This window comes from Vidua chalybeata, chromosome 8 (assembly GCF_026979565.1).
Source record: "Vidua chalybeata isolate OUT-0048 chromosome 8, bVidCha1 merged haplotype, whole genome shotgun sequence".
Taxonomy (NCBI): Eukaryota; Metazoa; Chordata; class Aves; order Passeriformes; family Viduidae; genus Vidua; species Vidua chalybeata.
The window spans coordinates 30,254,922-30,274,761 of NC_071537.1; the positions used below are offsets into that span (position 1 = coordinate 30,254,922).

At 40.0% G+C, this 19,840-nt stretch overlaps 1 protein-coding gene across 2 annotated transcripts in view; it reads right to left on the reverse strand.

The window, feature by feature from the left end:
• The window catches only part of JMJD1C (jumonji domain containing 1C), a 158,356-nt gene extending 138,734 nt beyond the window's left edge, over window positions 1–19,622 (reverse strand). For both annotated transcript variants that reach the window (XM_053949642.1, XM_053949641.1), the window contains exon 1: window positions 19,272–19,622. In XM_053949642.1, coding sequence (XP_053805617.1) covers window positions 19,272–19,412 — 141 coding nt within the window. In that variant the 5' untranslated portion in view covers window positions 19,413–19,622. The remainder of the gene's footprint in view (window positions 1–19,271) is intronic.
• Window positions 19,623–19,840: the final 218 nt, after the last annotated feature.

Genomic DNA, 19,840 nt, shown 5'->3' on the forward strand with positions numbered 1-19,840 from the left:
AGACACAGGAGACCAGAAGACATCAATGATTTACAGCACTTTGCCATAGCAAGCAACAGTGATGCCTACTCCTTCAAAGAAACTCTGAAGAACATCAAAGATCAAAAACAACAAAATCATTTTACCCAACACTTTCTGAGATTGAAGCTAAAGTACTGCATCTATCTCAGAGGCTCACATTTTTAGAAGTGTGCTAAAAAAACTGGAGGATGCAGAAGAGTGCTGAAAATAGGCAGGAAAATCCATTTAGTCCCATATAATCAAATTATTAACAAATACAGAAAAATCTGACTCTAGCTTGCAAATATTACCAGGAAACTCTTCACAAAAAAACACTACATAGTAACAGGCCACTATGACAAAGTCACAACTAGGGCTCCTTCAAAATTTTCTTTTTCTTTTCTTTCTCTGCCTAAAATAATTAATAAATATTTCTTATAATCATTAAAATGTCTGCACAGTCAGCAGCTCCCAAGTTTTTTACATAGATAGGTACTGAAGTTTCATAGAAACTTCTTTGGTATGTGATTCTCTTCTCCTTTGCTGTTTGTGAAGGCAAAGTATATTTGCATAACCCAAACAAATAATCTGCTGAGAAGACAGTGATAATGCTGTCTGCACTGCCAGGATCTGAGACGTTCTCGCATGACAAAACCTAATGCTACACCAGACAGCTTTTCATTAGCAGAATGCTAATACATTTATATTCCCAAGTAATTAATTATGCAGACTGGGCAACAGGAAGTTTCACAGCAAACATGTACATTCCATCTTCATGAAGTTTGAGCTCCAGTTTGGGGAAGACAGTGCCCAAATGAACTGAGTTTCTTTCTAACAGGCTGCAGATCTCCTCCATTAGTTCTCAGCTATTCTAAGCACAGCTGACTGAAAACCAAGCCAAGCATACTAGAAATGATCATTGATGATTTGTATCTTTCAAAAAGCTTTGTACTTAAACAAACATGCCACGTTATTCACTTGAAAATTCATCTATCTGTTTAGCATTCAAAGCTTGCCTCTGGACAGCACTGGAGAATTCCAAGGTCTCATGGACTTTTCAATCTGTTAAGGTTTCTGCTCAAGAACGAAACGTGAGAATCACAAAAATGTTAGACAATTTTGGTATCAGGTGGCAGAGCAGTGAGACGGGAATCACAGGACTTGAATTTCACCCTGTTGTGCTTCTCAACAGGAAATTCCATAGTATTTTAACAGCAATGATTAACCACTAACAAAGGACAATGGACTCACTACTCAGAACCTTCAAATCAAGCCTAAATGCCCTTTCTGGAAAATATGCTTGCATTAAATGTGCTTTGAAAACCTAGCTAGACAACACACAACAAAGCTTCATGGCCTCAATTATTCAAGAGATGATTATTACTAGATTATCTAAATGGATTACTTTTATTGCCAAGAGTCCTGAACACTATGGCTCAGAATTCTGCTGTGCTATATACTGAACTGACAAGTAAATAGCCATTTCTTATGTAAGAAACCTAGGTTTTCCTTTCTGTGATTAGGTTCATCAATAAACCAGAACAGGATTTACCAGCAATTGCCAATTATACAGGATCTGCAGCTGCCTTGCATCTGCAGTGCAGCAATTCATTTGCCTAAGTAAACTCAAGAGTTTTGGTACTTAACTGGCAGCAGATTTATTAGGCCAGAGTGTCGCATTAGCAAAACCAACTCTGGAAGAAAGGTGGGCAAAGACCAGCTAAGAAAACATTAGATACAAATTGATCAGAGTGATCAGTGAATGCAAACACAAGCAATACCTAAGCATTCAAACCTACAAGTTAGTGCAACCTAGGGTTAGTCAGGATTCTCAGCCAATGCACGACAACAGGTTAAACTGTGAGAAGGACTGATGGTGAATAAACAGATTATTATTTAGCACAGAAGATCATGAATCAGTTCACAGTTTTGTTTTAGAGGGTTCTCTTTCACACAAAATACTAAGCTGGCTTCTGTCCCAATGCTTAGCAGCTACATTAGCGCCAGACAATGACTTGCCAGCACATCTAATGCCACCACAGTAAACACATTCTGCAACACAGACATCAAAATCCTTGCGCCTGCACTTTCCAGAATGTAACATTCCTCAGCAATGCACTATGTGCCTAATGGAAGCTAAGAAGCTGCAGTAATAGTGGGGCTCATTAAAGAGACATTTACAATGGACAGAAATACCTAGCTGCCAGAGCAAGACATCATTCAGCAAATAATGTCTGCCCTCTCTGCTCTTATCCACAAGGGAAGCCTACAAAACTTATTTGGAAAAATGAGCCTAGGGACAAACTTCAATGAACACCAAAAACCATAAACTCAGTAAAGTGTCATAAACCCAGTAATTTTACTCCCCTCTTCATGTTCCAAACAATCAACTTTTTTTTTTTTTTCTGGAGAATAAACTTATTTTAGCAGTTCTTTCACTCCCTCCTCCCATCCCCTCAACCCCACTGCTTTTATTTCAAAGACTCAGATAATGAAAAGCATATCTAGTTTTTTACCCACCAGCTACAGCAAAACATTTAATAATGGTTTCTCTACCTTTGAAACTTGGTTTGCCTATACTCTAATACAGTCACACAATAATGCCCATCTTTCAAGAGCTGCTATTTTTTCTTAACACGTTTGCTAAATCTAGATGACCTCCTTTCTCAGCAGCCCTTCTAACTGACAGCCTACTATATATACAGATACCATAAGCACAGGATACAAAAGCTGCAGGTTCACCAAGGTTTTACCTTAAAAAGGTAGACTCCCTCCCATCATAAGGCATAAAAACTTAATCAATTCTCTGAGCAGGGAATTGAAGAAAAGTAAAAATTCGGTTTAGTTACAGAATTAAGTTTTGGTACCACTCATATTTCAGCAAATCTCCCTCCAGAGACCCAGATGCTGCAACAGAACTTATTCATACATGCAATTCCTGTGATAGTGCTCTTGGACAAAGCCATGTGACCCATCATAAGTACTGTTCATCACTGACTGGCTCTACCTTGTTTACTGACTGATACTTTAGATTGTCCTTTTTGAAACCTGTAACCAAAACGATTTCTTATTTTTCTTGAAGCACAATGAGAGAAAGATTGAGAAAGAAATCTAAAGAATGTCTATTTTAACATCTTGTGGTGATAGTTAAGGCTATGTTGATTTTTTGAGGCACACCCATTTTCAGGACTCCTACATCTCAGTCTGAATGCTTGAATTATTACAACCCACACTTGTGAGTGGGAGCTGAAAATGTGGGGGGAAAAAAATTTTTAAAAATCTTTTACAACAGCAGTCCTGTAGGCTTAATTAAAAACAAAGAAGCCAAAAAAAGCAAAGAAAAAAAAAACCCCAAAACACAAGGGATAACACAGCCACTGGCTTAACAGCACTCAAATTCTTTGCCAAGACACAAAATTCTTTCTGTTCCTGCCTATTTTCCCTAGACACCTCCACCTCCTCCTTCCCATTAAACTAAACCAATATGTTCACACAGTTAAGCGTTCCAATAACTTGGTCAATATAAAATATTCATAGTAGTTCCAAATCTATCAAATTAGGATAAATACTCCATCCCAATTCAAAAAACATAAAGTCTCAGAGAACTGCAAGCACACCAACACTGCTTCTTCCCCTAGCAACTCCCTTAGGTTGTCCTCTTGTGGAAGAATTAAGAACTTAATCCTGAGAGCATTTAAGACCAGCACAGTCCAGATTTCACCATGTTTTACCACTTTTACAGGTTAGAAATGTTAAAACAAGGGGGTGTCACAAACCCTACTTAACACTTAAAATTTTGTTAGGCAAAACTGAATGAATACAGATCAGAACATATGGAGCACTTCTGCTTTTCTTTTCTTTATGCAACCCACAGAAGTGATAAGCTTGGCTTGTGACCAATTTGACATCTTGACAAATCAAGTCAGTTCCTCATAGAAAAAGGATCTTGACTGTTACACGTTTGGGCAATTCAGGTTAATTTGATTATTATGCAACTCCTCTGTCACTCCCAATTATTAAAACCTCTACAATAAAGTCAAAACCAAGGGGTCTTTGCTAAATCTATAACATAAAACACAACTAGCATCACAAGTGATATATGAAAAAGTCTTCTGGCAACTCAAGTTGCCACCAACCTCTGTCATCAAGATGTCAATGACTGTGGGCCTTCTAAATCATCAGGAAAACATCAAAGCCTTTAGGATTGAAAAGGTACCACTCAAAGTTTGAGATCAGTATTCACTTAAACATTCACTAGAAATACCTCATTCCACTTACCACTTAGTTTCCTAGACCACAAATTATATGCAGAGCATTCAAAAGTCATGAGTTTAATCCATTTCAAAAGTTCTTTCCGGAGTGGATACCACAGAAACAAAAGCAGTGTGACAGATATGAAGAACACATTCTCTGTGCTGAGTGGAAATAAATTCAGAATATACCTGTAATAGGAGCTGAATCAGACTGCTGAGCACAATCCTATGGTTAGGGTCACAAAACCCATTAAAACTCCCTCGGTGATACTAACATGCATAGTTTGCACCTCAAGCATGCCGTGCTTAAGACACAACTTTCAGTATTCATCCCAATACTCTTTGTTTCTATCACCTCCTTCAAGGTCCTTACCCTTACATATCTTGAAGTCTTACCCTAGGTTTGTAATTCAGTTATTACATCATTTTATCCTTTGGACTTCACAGCACTTTGCTCACACACAGCACCTCACAGTGCTGCTATACAATAATTGTATAAGCGTTCATAACGACAGTATCTGTCTTTTACATCATTTGCCTCCTTCCTTTATTAATGTAACTTATTAGGATTTTGGTTTCAAAGACTTCAGACTCCGCTACAAAATGCCAAATCCCACTTCCGAGGCATACTTAGAATCTGTCACTGGCTACATTAAAAAAAAAAAGGAAAGGGAAAAAAAAAAAAAGAAAGGGGAAAAAAAAAGAGGAAAACTCCATTTGAACCTGCTGCCTTGGAGTTTTATCCCTGGCTATCCTTCATGCTGACAGACAACACAAACTCCAGTAGAGCTACTTTGCCATACACCTCAAAAATATCTCCTCTGTCAAAAGATTTCCCAAAGGTTAGGCTGCAGGACACAAACAATACATCATTATAACCTCATTTCAGCTCCTTGTCACTCTGGATTTCAGAAACTCTGTAGCAGTGACAATTTTAGCTCTGCGTTTGCACAGCACCTACCACAGTGAGGTTTTGGTCAAAGAGTGTCCTACAAAGTAAACAGAGTTGCATGGATACAGAAACCGTAATCTCAGCAATTCCAAAACTGAGACTTGGCCAAAGTTTATCATGCAATACACAGTCTATTTACCCTGGAACATCTCAGTCTTACCTTCAGACAAACAAAATCACATACTCACAAGTCCATTTTTGAAGTTAACCACCCCCAACCCAACAGATGATCTTCAGCAAAAATATACCACTACTACATCAATAATTTATTGCCCACAGAAGAAAAGAGCCAACAGACCTGTGTAACCATCTACCATTACCAGAAGCAGCATTTATAGCTTTTATTTTTAAATGAGAAATCAGTAGTTTCAGTAGGCTTGCGCTTCACAATAAAAGTTATTAGTTAGCTAACTGTATCTTATTTCCTGAGGTTTACTGGAATCTTCCAGCTGGGAGGACAGGACTAGATGATTATGAGTATCCTGAAGTACTCAAACCATAGAAAAACACAATAAAGAGATATGGTCTAAGGAGAAATTAAAATATAGCTCATCATTGGGGTAGGTAGGGTACAAGAAATGCTAGGCAGGACTTGCGGCTCTGATGCTAAACAGACTTGGTGCTTTGGTGCTAAACAGGATTGAGTACTTTGCACAGGATGAGAGAAGATTAAAAGCAGTGTCAATAATTTTCACTCATGTATTCAGAAAGATCTCACTCTATTATGCTATTTTAAGACACCTTCTCCCTGCACAACACTTTCCACTGCCAGTTTTCTCATGCTGGCTACCGTGGTTTGATATTTCTAAAATTAGAAGGTAAGAAAAAATACAGAACAGAGCAAGATCCATGGGGGATATTATTTAACAGCACTCATTTCAAAGTACATCACTAATGTCTTCTAGTTTGCAATGACTGAGATATTAAGTGTTCTATGAAATAATTTAAAGATTTCTTTGCAAGTTACTTTTATACATTTTACCCTGTAGAAAAATTTTAATCATATTATTTTCCATAATGCACATACACTTTAACTTAAAGACCACTGCAAGCTCAAACCAGTGTTACAGACTAACCACCCTTCAAAGTGTTAACCTGTTTGGCATGACTGCTAAAACAAGACTTTGTTTTCTTCCAGATTGTTAGTAAATCTTCCAGATAGTTGCATCAGAGTATCCGAGTAAGTAGTTTCCATTTTAAATAATGTCAGTAGAGTTAGAAAACAGATTAAAGGATTACACAGGAACAACCAATAGAGAAATAGACTTCAAAGCACAACTTAACAGCACCTACTGCTCCATGTCCATTGTTACTGCTCCCCACACCACCCTTCACCATTACTTTAAGTGCCACAAACCCCACCCCCTCAGCTCTCCCAATCAACAATGCCAATAAAACACAGCAGAGGAAAGGCCTGCACAAATACTACAGCAGCAATTTTCAACTTCTGTTGCAAAGCAGATATATCAATTTTCTTATTAAATATGTCTAATTTTTATCACCATAAATGACAATACTAGTAGGCAATATACCATCACTACACAAATGTATTACTTTCTACTCTTGTTGCTAGGTGTGTGTGTATATACATATACATAATTTTTTAAGCATGTTTACCAGTCAAGATTTCCTTATTAACTTTCAGCTACTGACAAATTTCAGAGGATCTGGATGTTTCTGCCCACAAATGAATTTCTTATGAGGCTTGCAAAACAAATGACTTGCAAATCTGTATACTGTACTGATGGTGAGCTGGCTGCTTGCCTAATAGGCAGGCCTGCAGTTCCAAACCTCATGCTGCCACTGCCCAGCTGACAGGCCCAATAAAGAAAGGTATGGAATACTGATGTGGTGAAAAAAACACCTGGTATTAATTAAGAGTAGCTTTCAGCAAAACACATATTTAAGCTAGACATCACTGTCTTCTAAGGCCCAAAGGGGAAAAAAACCACCAACTTCTCCACACTAAACAAAAAGGTTAATTCTGTAGCCTCACTGGTTCAGACATTAAGATTGATATTCACACTTGAATAGCCTGAAGGTGGATAAAGCTGCAGAAAGAGTTTGCACTTTACCAGACATCTGATAAACTAATCCCCTTCAAGGCTACCTGTCTGTTTGAACTCTCATAACTGAAAGAATTCAACAGCAGCTTTACTTAATATCTGAGATTTAAAAAATCAGCTGAAAGGGAAGCCAGTCAAGTAGCACATATTCAGAAAAAATGTGTATGCATTAGCACACACTCAAAATTACTTTTCTGTGTGCCACAAGTAGTCCAAACCTACCACAGCATCAGGCACCGCAATTTGTTTTAAGGAAGCAGTTTCCAAGACCTAACTTTTCAGAAGCTTTCCTAACTCCCAGAATTATGCTGCTGTGTTATTATCCGTGGTACTCAGATCGCCAGCCTATAGTTCTCTATCCCAGAAACCCTACAATTCTAAGTGAGGTTTGATCTCAGGCTCTCTGTCCTATACATGCAGTCCCAAAAGAGCAGCACATGCCTGCTATGTTACAAGTGAGTCTCCCTTTGCAACCAAGAGTTGACAAATAACAAGCAGATACAGCTAAGTCCTGGAAAGAGAAGTAAACAAAGCAATTAAGAACAGCCACAAAAAACCCCTCAGTTCTACAACTGACATAAGAAATACCAAACTGACAGCTTTAGGAATAAGAACAGCACATGGCCCAAGCTGTAATTAATTACACAGCAATACCAACCTCATGTCTCTGCTCTGACCTTAAGTAATCAATGCTTTTTGAGATTTCCTTTTTTCCTGAGCTTAAGAAACCACTAGATTTGAGTAAAGCTATCAATTCAGGTACTGAACCTCAACATCTAGACTTTCCAGGTTTACAAATTTCTTAATATTTCTTTGTGCTAGAGAATGGACCCAGAGCAGCCAGAAGCCTCCCAGGAAGGGATGCTACCTTTTGTGCAGACAGGAGGAGCCCTCCTTTTGTCAATTTATATCAAACTACATACGTGTTTCTGCATTCAAACCATCAGAGCCCTCTCTTCTTTCCTTGCCTCCTCTGTTGACTGACCCATACCTTCTACTTTGTGTACATGTCGCAGCACGTGTCACAGCTGAGACGGCCAAAACACACAGAGTATCACAACTTCAGAAGGCTTTAAGCATCAGCACACACACAGTAACACCTTACCTCAGCAGAAGGCACCAGCCCATACATAGTATCAGCACTCCACTTCAGAAGGCTGCAAACATCTGCTCTTCTTGTACTTTAGCCCAACCTTTTATACCCCTCATGTTGATGCACTGCACCTGTGTGCCCTCTTTGACCAATCCTTTGGGATTGGTCAGCGCACCTGGGCACTCCATGACTCATTGCTTTCAATGCTGTTCACCTGCTTCTCACAGCTGTAGCCCATTGGAGATGAGGCTGGACCCCAGCCCCACTCCCAGTTACCACAAACTGTGTACCTACAGGTTTGTGCCTGCCTGGTCCTTTCATAGGAAGTCCTGATTAAAGAGCTCAAGAACTGATAAAAAAGTTTTCAGGGAAAAAAGGGAAAAAATAAAAAGCAAGAAAAAAGTAAAGTTCTTTTCCATTCTTTCCTGCCTCCAAACACTAGCTAACTCAATCCTAAGATCCCCGAGAGCCATTCTGCATGCCCTTATATTGTCCTCTTCTTAACTGAAGACATACTTCCTGAAGTGCAGACCAAGACCAAAACAAGACTTCTGTAAAAAAGGAAGGAAAAACATAGACATAGAACTAATTGGCTATGTGAACTGAAGCCTTACACTCTTTCAAATGCACCAATAAACATTCCTGGAACACAGGTTCCAGATACCTGGAAATGGGTATTTACCATAATACAAAACACATCTTAGAAAAGAACTAAGAGGGTATTGAATGCAGTCCTTTTACTTCAGCCAACAAACCTAAGAACCCCCTGGAGATACAAACTTCCTCCATTTAAGAGGAAACAACTGAAGTGTCCTATTAAGTTCTACCATTATTCTAGCAGAAAAGTAATATATGGGCAAACTTAACACTTGTATCCTGTGTATCACATTTGAAACTAAGCCATTAAGCAGCAACCAATTTTGCCATGTTATTGAAACATGGGCCATGCTCAAATGCATTTAAAATTAAAAAAAAAAAAAGTTTTAAATCAGATATCAGAAAACTTACTGTCAAAAAAATTTTGACTGGGAAAAATATGCCAAGGTATACACACACATCTCACTTTATCTGGCAATACTACAGAACTCAAAAAAAAAAAAAAAACAAACAACCAAACAAACAAAAACCCAAAACAACAACAAATTAAGCAGTATCAGAAAGCCATTTATTTTTCTAACCATCAACAGAAAGCCAAATCTTTTAATTTTAAATATAAAAATCTTTATAAGCATTTACTAAAATATTACATTCAGTTTTAAAAGAAACCATCTCATGGAATCATAAAGTTAGTCAATGAATAATTTATTAAACAAGATTTCTCATTTTCTCTAGTCTTAGGCCTGACTCACTAAATTTAAACCTTGTAAAAAACAATCAGTAACAAAAGAAATGGATTCATTTAGACTACAAACTTTTAAAGGAAAAAATACTACAAAGTAACAAAGCACTTGAAACATTTTCTATTTATAAAAACAAATTGAACTTTCTTTAAATGAGTCAAAATGTATTGTCTCTTCTAAAAGATCACAAGGAAGGAGGTAAGTACACGGTTACACAGAAAAGCTACCTATTTAATTGAGAAGTGATCATGACATTATCTAAAAATACTCACACATCACATTCTGACCTACATATAAATTTTAAAATACGACAATATATAGGAGGTTCAGGTGTATTTAGGACAGCACACCTGAATTAACAGTTAGCAAGCCAGAAATATTTCATTATCACCTCCACATTTTTTTAAAACCTTACTCACTGCTTAACTGCTATTAAATAGATTACCACCAAGGTTTGACCAACATCTGGGTATACGAAACAGAAATGCACCTGCAATAGACAATTATATTACCAAAACTGAAAGGAAAAATCAACTATATACTTTAGTGAATAAATCAATTTCAATTTTTTAAAATTTAATACTCATTTATAATGTTACCTCATTTCCTGAAAAAAAAATTAACTCGACAGTATTAAATTAAATCTGTTCAGAACAACCTGCAGAAAGGGAATCACGTGAAGATACACATCTTGGTGGAGAGCCATTTAAGATAAGCAAACAAACTGCACTCTTTGGAATAATGTAGTTCAAAGAGACATTTATTTGGACAGGGTCGGTAGGGACTGAGAGAAGAGATACCTCCTTTTCTCTTGGGTTAAGAAAGAGTGAAGGAAAATTGCCACATTTATAACCTCCAAGAGACGAATAGGAAGTCACAGAGCAGAGCTAATAACATCCTGATGCCATGAAAAAATCATGAAAAAATCATGAATGGCAAACAAGGGCTGGTTGTGGACTTGTACCTCACAATGCAGGGACCAAAGCATATCTGAAACAACAGAAGGGAATCCTGAGTATGATGCACAGGTAAAGCCTGACCCTTCTTTGTGACAGGATTTTGAGAAGTTCACAGAGATTCAAAAAGATTTCCCACTAATTCATTTATGAGAAACCCAGGAAGGGCTGCAAACCTCAAAGACCTCTGCTGGATGAAGCACCTGAGCTCCAAATCCCTATTACAAAACACTGAGGAAGTGCAGCCATATGCCAGATTTGTAGAGGTGTGACAGCAAATCATCACAACTGCTCTGAAGGCCACAGTACCTCATTCCATTCAGCCTTCAACTATATCAGCTTTTGTACTTTTGACTAAAATGTTGGCAACTAGACCATTGTTAGTTCTTAGCTCTTTAAATCTTACCAAGAGTCTACAGCCTAAAACTCATTAACCTCCCCTCTAAAGCTTGCACCATGTCTTGATTGGATGCACTTGCTCCTGTCTTTGATGAAGACCAAGGCTGAAAAATTGAAGTTATGTTGTAGGAAGAATTAGGGTGCAAGAAAAAGTATAGATTAATGACAAACTCCAGCCTAAGACTTCAATACCATTTCCTGGTTTTCCTTTTCCAAGATTTTCTATGCTGACTGAACAGTTTAGATCACATATTTTCTATTATTATTCCAACAAGTTTCTTTGTCTGCTCGACTTTGGCTTTTGGGCTGCTTTGTTTGTTTTTGAAAGGTAGTAAATTTACATTCCATGTTTCAGAAAAGAAGAGAAGCCAAGAAAAACAAAAAGAAAGAAAAGAAAAAAAAAAAAAAAAAAAAAAAAAAAACAAAAAAAAAAAAAACAAACAAACAAACAGGAAATCAGCTGGAGGAATGTTTCAAAATGAACTGTCCTTGCCAACACTCCTCCAAAATACAGCTTTTACAATCCCTCCTCACCAGACATACAGGAGTGAAGAGATTTGAGTTGGACCACCTGGCAATGACTCAGCAAGTGCTCTCTTTTTCACAGAGCAATCAAAATTCAGATTTTAAACCATCATTTGAAGAGCCCTGCTCCCTTAGCCAAAAACTAAAACCATGGTGAGCCAACCCAAATAATAAGTCAGTGGTGTATACTTGAGTTACCTGCAGCGAAGCCTCACTGCAATCATTTCATCATCTGCATCAGCTATAATGCTGTTCAGAACACTCAAAAAAAAATCTTCCTTGATGCAGAAGTATTATAGGCAACACTTTAGTGAGTCATCAGAGGTTTATGCATTTTAACATAGATATAGATGCTTAGGTTTCCCTTAGAGCATTTAGTTTCACATCTATTCTTCCAAAACTTGCTTTTGTAAGTAAGTCTTGCATCAGCAGACATGAAACGATCATGTCATGGGCTATTGTGAACATTTATTTCTTTATTCAGTTGAAAGAAGAAATTACTCATACTATGTGAATAAGTATCATTGATACAACTGAACACATCTGCTAGTTACTTCACACAGCCCTCGAAGATATTTAAGTCAGTTTTCAACTTCATTCAGGCCATGGTCCAGAGACATTTCCCCTGGATACAGTTCCACCTTAAGCTGCTCCTAACCCTCGGACTGATCCCATACCACCTCTTCCAGCCTCAGTACAACTGCTTGAAGTACCATATGGTGAGGGATGAGGAAACTGTTCAGGGTTAAAAAAAAAATTAAGCCAGCAGTGCCACCAAGAGAAATGTCTGTGGAACCACAGTCTTCAAAACTTCTAAAAACATTGCCACTGGAGGATCAAGCTAGATGCTTAAAATGCTCATCCTGCATCTTCTGTGCCTGTAAAGCTCTGAATAGAGTACACAAATTAGCTCAAAGCCAGTTGCTTCATGTACATGGAAGTAACTTCCTCAGGAGCAAATCAAGTTGCTTCATTCCACTTAATTCTGAAACATAGCAACAGCTGTTTTAAGTAAAATAATAATATTTTAAAGCAAATTACTTGAAAGCAAAACACAGCAAAATCCTTGATGCTCCTCTAGATCCCCTGCTCTCATTCTGTCTTATAACACTGAAAATTAGTGGTGCACAGGTATAACATCAACTAACAATAGTAACTTTCTGTAGGAATCAATATAATGAAGCAATACAGCATTAGTTTAGCTTAGAATTCTCCACCAGTTTCCAAGAACAGGCTGGTTACAAGCAGAGTAGGTCTCAGTCCCTACCTAGCAGGGTGAGGAGGGAAACCCTCCCTGAAGCAACATGGGATGTCAATGCCCCGAGCACAGCAGTGGGCAGTAAGTCACAGAGGTGTCTCTTCCGACACAAACACTCGCTGCAAACTTCAGCTGAACTTCTCCGATGATCTGTACTTACTTTTTGTCAGCAAAAGCAGCAGTTTACCAAGTCCAACTGAATGGGAAAGTCAAGCCTAATCCCAGTAGAGATTCAAGATCCCTGATGGAACTAAGCATCTCTACAGTTCACTGATAGTAGGATCAGAAGAAGGGTGAACTGATTTTTGGCCAAATTTCACAAGGACTACTTTTTAAATTCATTCCATTTGATATTAAATATCAGTTCTGCTGTTCTCAAGCAAGTTCAGAGATCCTGCAAGGTGCACAAGAAGAATGGCTTCCTGTAAAACAGTTGCTCATTTTTCACAACTCTTTATGATGGCTATGCCATGCTTTCAGACAGCTCCAAAGATTCACATGAAGTTCCAAAAGAAGAAAAATCTGAGGTAACGCAAATGTGGGATAACACACTATTTATATGCAAAATATATAGAAGACAAATGCAATTTTTTTTTAATTAAGAAAATATCTTCTATCTCTTCCTAAGAGCTTCCTGAAAGATTTAACTACAGGATAAAACCTTTCTTTTTCCATACTTTGTTCACTGTTGCTTACTTTGCAACTAGGCAACAAATTAAATGGTTCCTCCCTGGCTCAGGACACCTGAACTCTTTTTGCAATCTTGACATTAAAACAAACTTTACTCAAAATCCATCACTGCAGGTACATTTACTTATTGATCTACATCATACTCAGGTTTCTTTTAGCAAGAGAAGTGAAGAGGGAAGGGCAGAGTATAAAGCACTGAATCCTTGCAGTCAATTTCATAGGACTACTCCTCTGTTTGATCTTTTTGTCCAATTACTATGAAAGAGATACTCCTTCCTGAACTCTCTCTGGAATACAGATGAGGCGACATTCACAGACACAGGATGACAAGCTCAACCTTACTAGAAACACAAAAGGAAATAGGAAGTTTTCTTTACAGCTTAGCCAATGAAAGACTGCCCAGCTGACACACACCAAACTTACAAGACTCTTGTTGGTATCAACACTGATACAGAATAGCAGAAACAACTGAAAATGGCCTAAATCCCTGTTGCATTTTGAGCTTCTCCCACTCCTTTCAAACTAGATTCAAAACACATCCTACAACAACATTCCTTCATTCAGAGGCGGCAGTGATGTGATAAACTTTGGCATGTCTTTAGTGTCATCTCCAATAGCTGAAGTAAATAAAGTGACAGGATCCTCACCAACAACTTGCTCTTCATCTTTAATCCAGATGCTAGTACAGAAACATACAGAATTTTTAAATTCCACTAACCACCAACAAGCTGTACACAATGAGTTTGAAACATATTTATTTACTTTCTACAATAATTATATTAAGATTTTTCTGTGTCTTTCAGTTTATGTCAAGACAAACAAGTCAAAGCTGCAGAGCACGTACTTCAATAGTAAAGAATGAAAAAAGAAATTTCATTTTTAACAGACCAGCTCAAATTTGTTCAAAAAATTAGCACATGTACTTTCTCATTATAATACTATCTTAGCAAAAGGAGGACAGCGGACAACATGCAATACACTGCACTAAAAATCAATATATGGCAGAAACCCAGTGTAACCTATACAAGTGCAATTCGGTGCCTCTATGACAAAGACAGATCCCATTCAGAAACTTTAGGAATGCAGAAGCAGGAAGATGAAAACAATTACAGTATGTAAAAAGACTAGGTAAGAGTAGCTCCACCCACAATGAAGGCAAATTCAAATTCATCATTTAGTGAGAAACTAATCAGTGTATGGAGTATTTGTCTAGAATATATTTTATTTTCCAATTATCCAAAATTATTTAAAATTATTTTCATACTAACTGTAACATATTTTCATTACATTTTGCGAACTTCCACTTTACTTTTAAGGTGGAAAATTCACTTAAAACAGATACACAATCTGCTGATATTCTCTTCAAATGGTTTTACCAGTTTTACTGAATTTTTAACAATTCCCTGTTTGTAAATAACCAAATATGAGATACCAAAAACCTACAATTTGCCAAAAGCATTAGTGTATTGTTTACTGACTTCATTGTAAATAAAAATCACACAGTTGCTTCAAACTATCATTAATATTTAGGCTTTTATGAAGAGTATCTGATATGGTGATTTATTGCCACAATATATTTCCCTATGCACAATTATTACATGTTAGTCTGACTATCATAATGCATTAAAGACTACCAACTCAATTTTTATGCTGTCTTTCAAACCATGTGCATCATGGCAGAAAAAATCATGCATCAATAAACACAAACTTACAAATTACTGAGATTTCATTATTTTTAAATTAATGAGATTTCTTTATTAAGAGTTGTACATTGTATGTTTAAATGTTTACTTCCATTTTCTCTTTCATCACCACATCAAAGGTTTGCAACCTATGGCCCAGAAAGCAATCCTTATGGGACAGTAAAGACCAGGGAGATCATATGGCATTAACTCCACCTCTTTCCTCCTGGCCATTTCTTTATTTGCCCAGAGTTATCACTGTAATCAGAGCAGCACACAGGCTTTTCCAGGCAGTTAAAAGGAAGGAAAACTACAGCTCCCAGTTTCCTCTAACAACACTTGGTGTGAAGCTGAAAAATAATTACGAATTCTCTCAATGGCTATGAAACACACACACACATATACACACAAACACATGTATCACACCTCTGTCCTTGCTTTGATTTTTAAACAAATGCTTTGCAAGCAGCAACAATGTCCAAGAAAGAAAGATCAAAAGGTCTAACTTATAAAGCTCAGACCATGAAAACCAGCAAGAAAACTCCTGGATTAGATTTTCTACATTGCACACATTATACCTGTGTGGCAGGTGTTGACAACATCTGTAAACATTACAGGATGACAAAGAAAGAGGCACAGCTTCCAAATCCTGGCATGGAGGGTCTCATGTAATGGCAAGAGCATTCATATTCCAGAAGACCAACAGCATTCACAACCAGTGCCAGCTGTTCTCACCATATTCCCCACTAGTGGTGAATTAATAGGAAAGCTGAGGAAGGCAAAATTTCTATAAAGCAGTGGGAGAAAAGATACTTTGATAGTGTTCTCTTTGTAAAGAAATACATTATAAAAAAGATCTTACATATCAGCTGTATTGCAGTCATGAAAAGTATAAGGTAGGAGTTATTTAATATACTTTTTACCTTATTTAGTACACTAATGGAGTAGGGGAGACCTAGCAGGAGGAAAATACTAGACAACTGAGCTCTTTCCTATGTTTTCCTACCAGGACAATAATTTTAACAATGAAAATAATAATTAATTTAGCTATAGAAATACAATCATGAAACAAATTTAGCAGCATACAAAAACTGGCCTTTTGATTTCCCTGCTCAAAGGTGGAGAGCAGCTAGTCCAGCCTTCAGGTCTGGAAAGCCTGATTTAATGAGTAGTTCTATTTACAGCAGAACTAATGAAGCTCAGTTTCCTCTGGATTTTCTCCTATAAGCCCTGTGGCCACTTAACATTAATTACATCAGTTGCCCATGTCTCCTTGAGCTCCTGCACCCCATAAAATTCCCCATTTGTCCATATATTCCCATAGGCACACACTGAGGCTCGCTCTCACACTTTCGTTAATGCTCAGCTCTTTGTCATGCCCTTAAACCCACCTTCTCATTCCATCAGTTCCATCACCTATCTGTGAATGGTGCTAAGACAGACATCACATGCTGCAGCTGCTTGGAGGCTGGGTGCATGCTGGCTGGCCTCTTCACTTCCAGGACAACACCAAATGCCATGACCTCCTTGCTTTTATGGTTTTTTTGGGGACAGGGTTCTCAGATGTCAGCTTTCACAGACAAGGGGAAGGCAGTTTTTTCTCAAATCTCTCCCTGTTCTTGAACTGGTTGAAATTGACTGGGGGGTTCACACTTACTCCGGAAGAAAAGACACAAAGTCAATGCAAACAGCACTTCCTTCTGAAGCCAGGATTAGGAGGTAACTCAGTTCCAGCCAGTTGCAATTCACATTGAAAATGCCCACTGCTGCCCTCCTCCTGTCCTGTGGTTCGGGGCAGCTTCTGCATTTCTCATTCATCCACCCCACTTACGTGGGACCAGGAAAACACGAAATGGACAAAAAGTCAATTTCAACATTTTTATATTGCACCCTGTGGGCAGCAATGAAACTGTCAACAAGAATTACTGCTTCACTCCAGTGACGGGAAGCAGAAGGGTCTGGAGCTATTTACAGGGATGGCCACCTCAAAACAAAAGCCATGGAAGGATAAGAGCAGTAGTTACTCCAGCTGGGATAGCACACAGAGAACAGGGCTAACAGAAAAATGTCCTTGTCCTTTGCTGGGGGCAGGGGAAGAGGATAATCACTTTAGCAAATATCGACTAACAAGAAGTTAATGTTCATTATAAATGCAGAAGGAGAGTCTAACCTGCAGAAACTACCTGTTGCTTAAAGAAACCTCATCATTTTTTCCTCTATCCACTTTTTTGTGCTTTGGGGTCAGAGAACACGTAACACAAACCCCAAATGCTGCACTTTAAAGAGGGCAATGATGTTCCAGTAGCTAAGTACTACTGCATCTCTTTAGACCTAGAAATTATTTTCAAAACCTTCCCAGGCTTCCAGCACTCGTAGGTGACTAGGAGTGTATCTACATAGCATAATGCAGTGCTGTGCAGCTATCTTGAACACCAGAAGGAATATGGCCACGTTAGCACTGCACTGCACCCAGGCTGAAGTGCAGCTGGAGCAGCATCCGTCCTGCTTCTCAGGTAGTTTGGATCTATGCAAATGGTGCTTCACTACAACACATAAGCATACCCTTAGTCATCCTGCCTCAAAAAACAACTGTAACGTGACAGTTCTTCCTTAAATTACCAAGAATTGTAACAAAAGAGTATCTGAAGAGAAAAACAGACACCAAAGTAAAGAAGAGGAGCAAGTTTTTACAATCGGCAGCATGCATCTTTCATTTAACAAAACAGACACAGTCTCTGAAATGCTTTTCTCTCTTTATGTCAGCTCTGCCCCTAGAGTTTACAAATTGTGGCTCTGACTTGTAAATGTTAGTAAATACCTCCTTAAACCTTACTCAGTGTTTCCATAACTGTATACAGATTCTAGAGACTACCCTGCAAGAATATCATCCAAAATAGGTTCTAAAAATACAGTGTTCTAGACGATTCACTTGAATTATGAACTTGAATTCAAGGGCTCCTTGAATTGTAGCTGGAGAACGGGAAAAAATCCAGAACAGCATGCAAAAAAAAAAAAAAAAAAAAACACAACAAAAAAAAAACACAAACAAACAAACAAAAAAAAACCCAAACACCACAAGAAAACTAATCCAGAATATAGAAAAAAGTAGAAGTAGCATCTCAAGTCCACTTTCTGTTTTTGAAACAAAGCTTGAAGTCTAGGACGAACGAAAACAAGAGCTCTTAATTCTGTGATTCACACTTCTCGAACTAAGCAATCGATAATCTCTAAGACCAGGCGATTGTTTGCCTGATGAGTTCGTAAAAAAGGCAACATTCCACCCCGATCAGTGTCGGGCTGTGAACGCCTCCCCCTTGCCAGCAGCAATATGGATTGCCCAGCGCAGTCCGGTGATTCCTTTTTTCAGCCTACGTAATGCCCATTTACATAGTCGTGATATTTTTAAATGTGCTTTCAGAAGCACTAAATGACATAAAAACACGGCAGGAGACAACCACAGAGGTAACACAGCACTCCTGTGACTGCGGAATTCACGAACAATATAACGACGAAGTCCGGGGAGCACAATAAAACTCCATTTTACAGATTATGCATTCAGAACACCAACCCAAGGAAATCCTGGTCGTGTTTCCCCCCCACAGCGAGTGTGCCTGAGCACAACAGAGCACATACCCTGGCTCCTTCGCTAACCTACACGCACATTCCTACACCCCTTAGGAAAACAGTGACAGCGGGCATGAAAGAAAGGGAAACAATGACATTCTTTTAATAACAACGTTCACCAGCGCGTTGGACCCAGTCGGACAGTGCTACGCGGCGGCAGTTCCTGCATTCCCCTGGATCAGCCGCATTCTCCCCCGCTGCTCCAGGGGCAGCCCGATTGTCCCCCGGCGGCCAGGCCAGGCACCGGCCCTCTCCCACCGCGGCCGCACGGCCGGGGCACGGAGCGGCCGCGCACGCCGCGAGGAACCGCACCTGGCGCCAGCCGTGACCCTCGGCTCCACGTCACTGCGCCCGGCCGGGCGCGGGGCTGTGTCACGCCGGGCCCGCCGCCCCCAGCCGCAGCCCCCGGCCCGGCCCGAGCCGCGGCTCTTACCGCCAGGTCGGGGCTGTGTGAGTCCCGCTGGGATACGGCGCGGATGACCCCAGCCCGCCAGCGCCCGCTCTCCGGCGGTTCCTCGCCGCCGAGGCACAGGAACCGCTTCCCCACCAGCTCCGGCCGCGTCTCCACCGCCATGGCCGCCGCCGCGCAGGCACCGCACCAGCCGCCGAGCCCGCTGCTCTAGGGGCCGCGCATGGCGGGCGCGGGGCGGGGACGGGCGCGGGGCTCTCGGGCTCACAGCGGCGGGAGGGTGGGAGCCCCTCGGCCGCGCCGCCGCCGCCACAGCCCGACACAAACACCGAGCGAGGGGCGGGGGCGGGCCGGGGGTGCGCGCTCCCTCCCTCACCTCCTCCCTCCCTCTCTCCCGCGCGCGCCCGCCCGCCGCGCTGCGGCCCCGACCACTCCGCCCACGCAGCCCCACTGCCATGGAGACCGACGCCGCGCGACGTCTCCCTCCGCCAGGCAGCGCGGGGCTAGTGGCCGCAGCGCGGCAAAGAGTCCGCGGCCGCTGGGGTGGCACCCGGACCTCGCGGGGGCTCGTCCCGTCGCCCCCTACCCAGCCC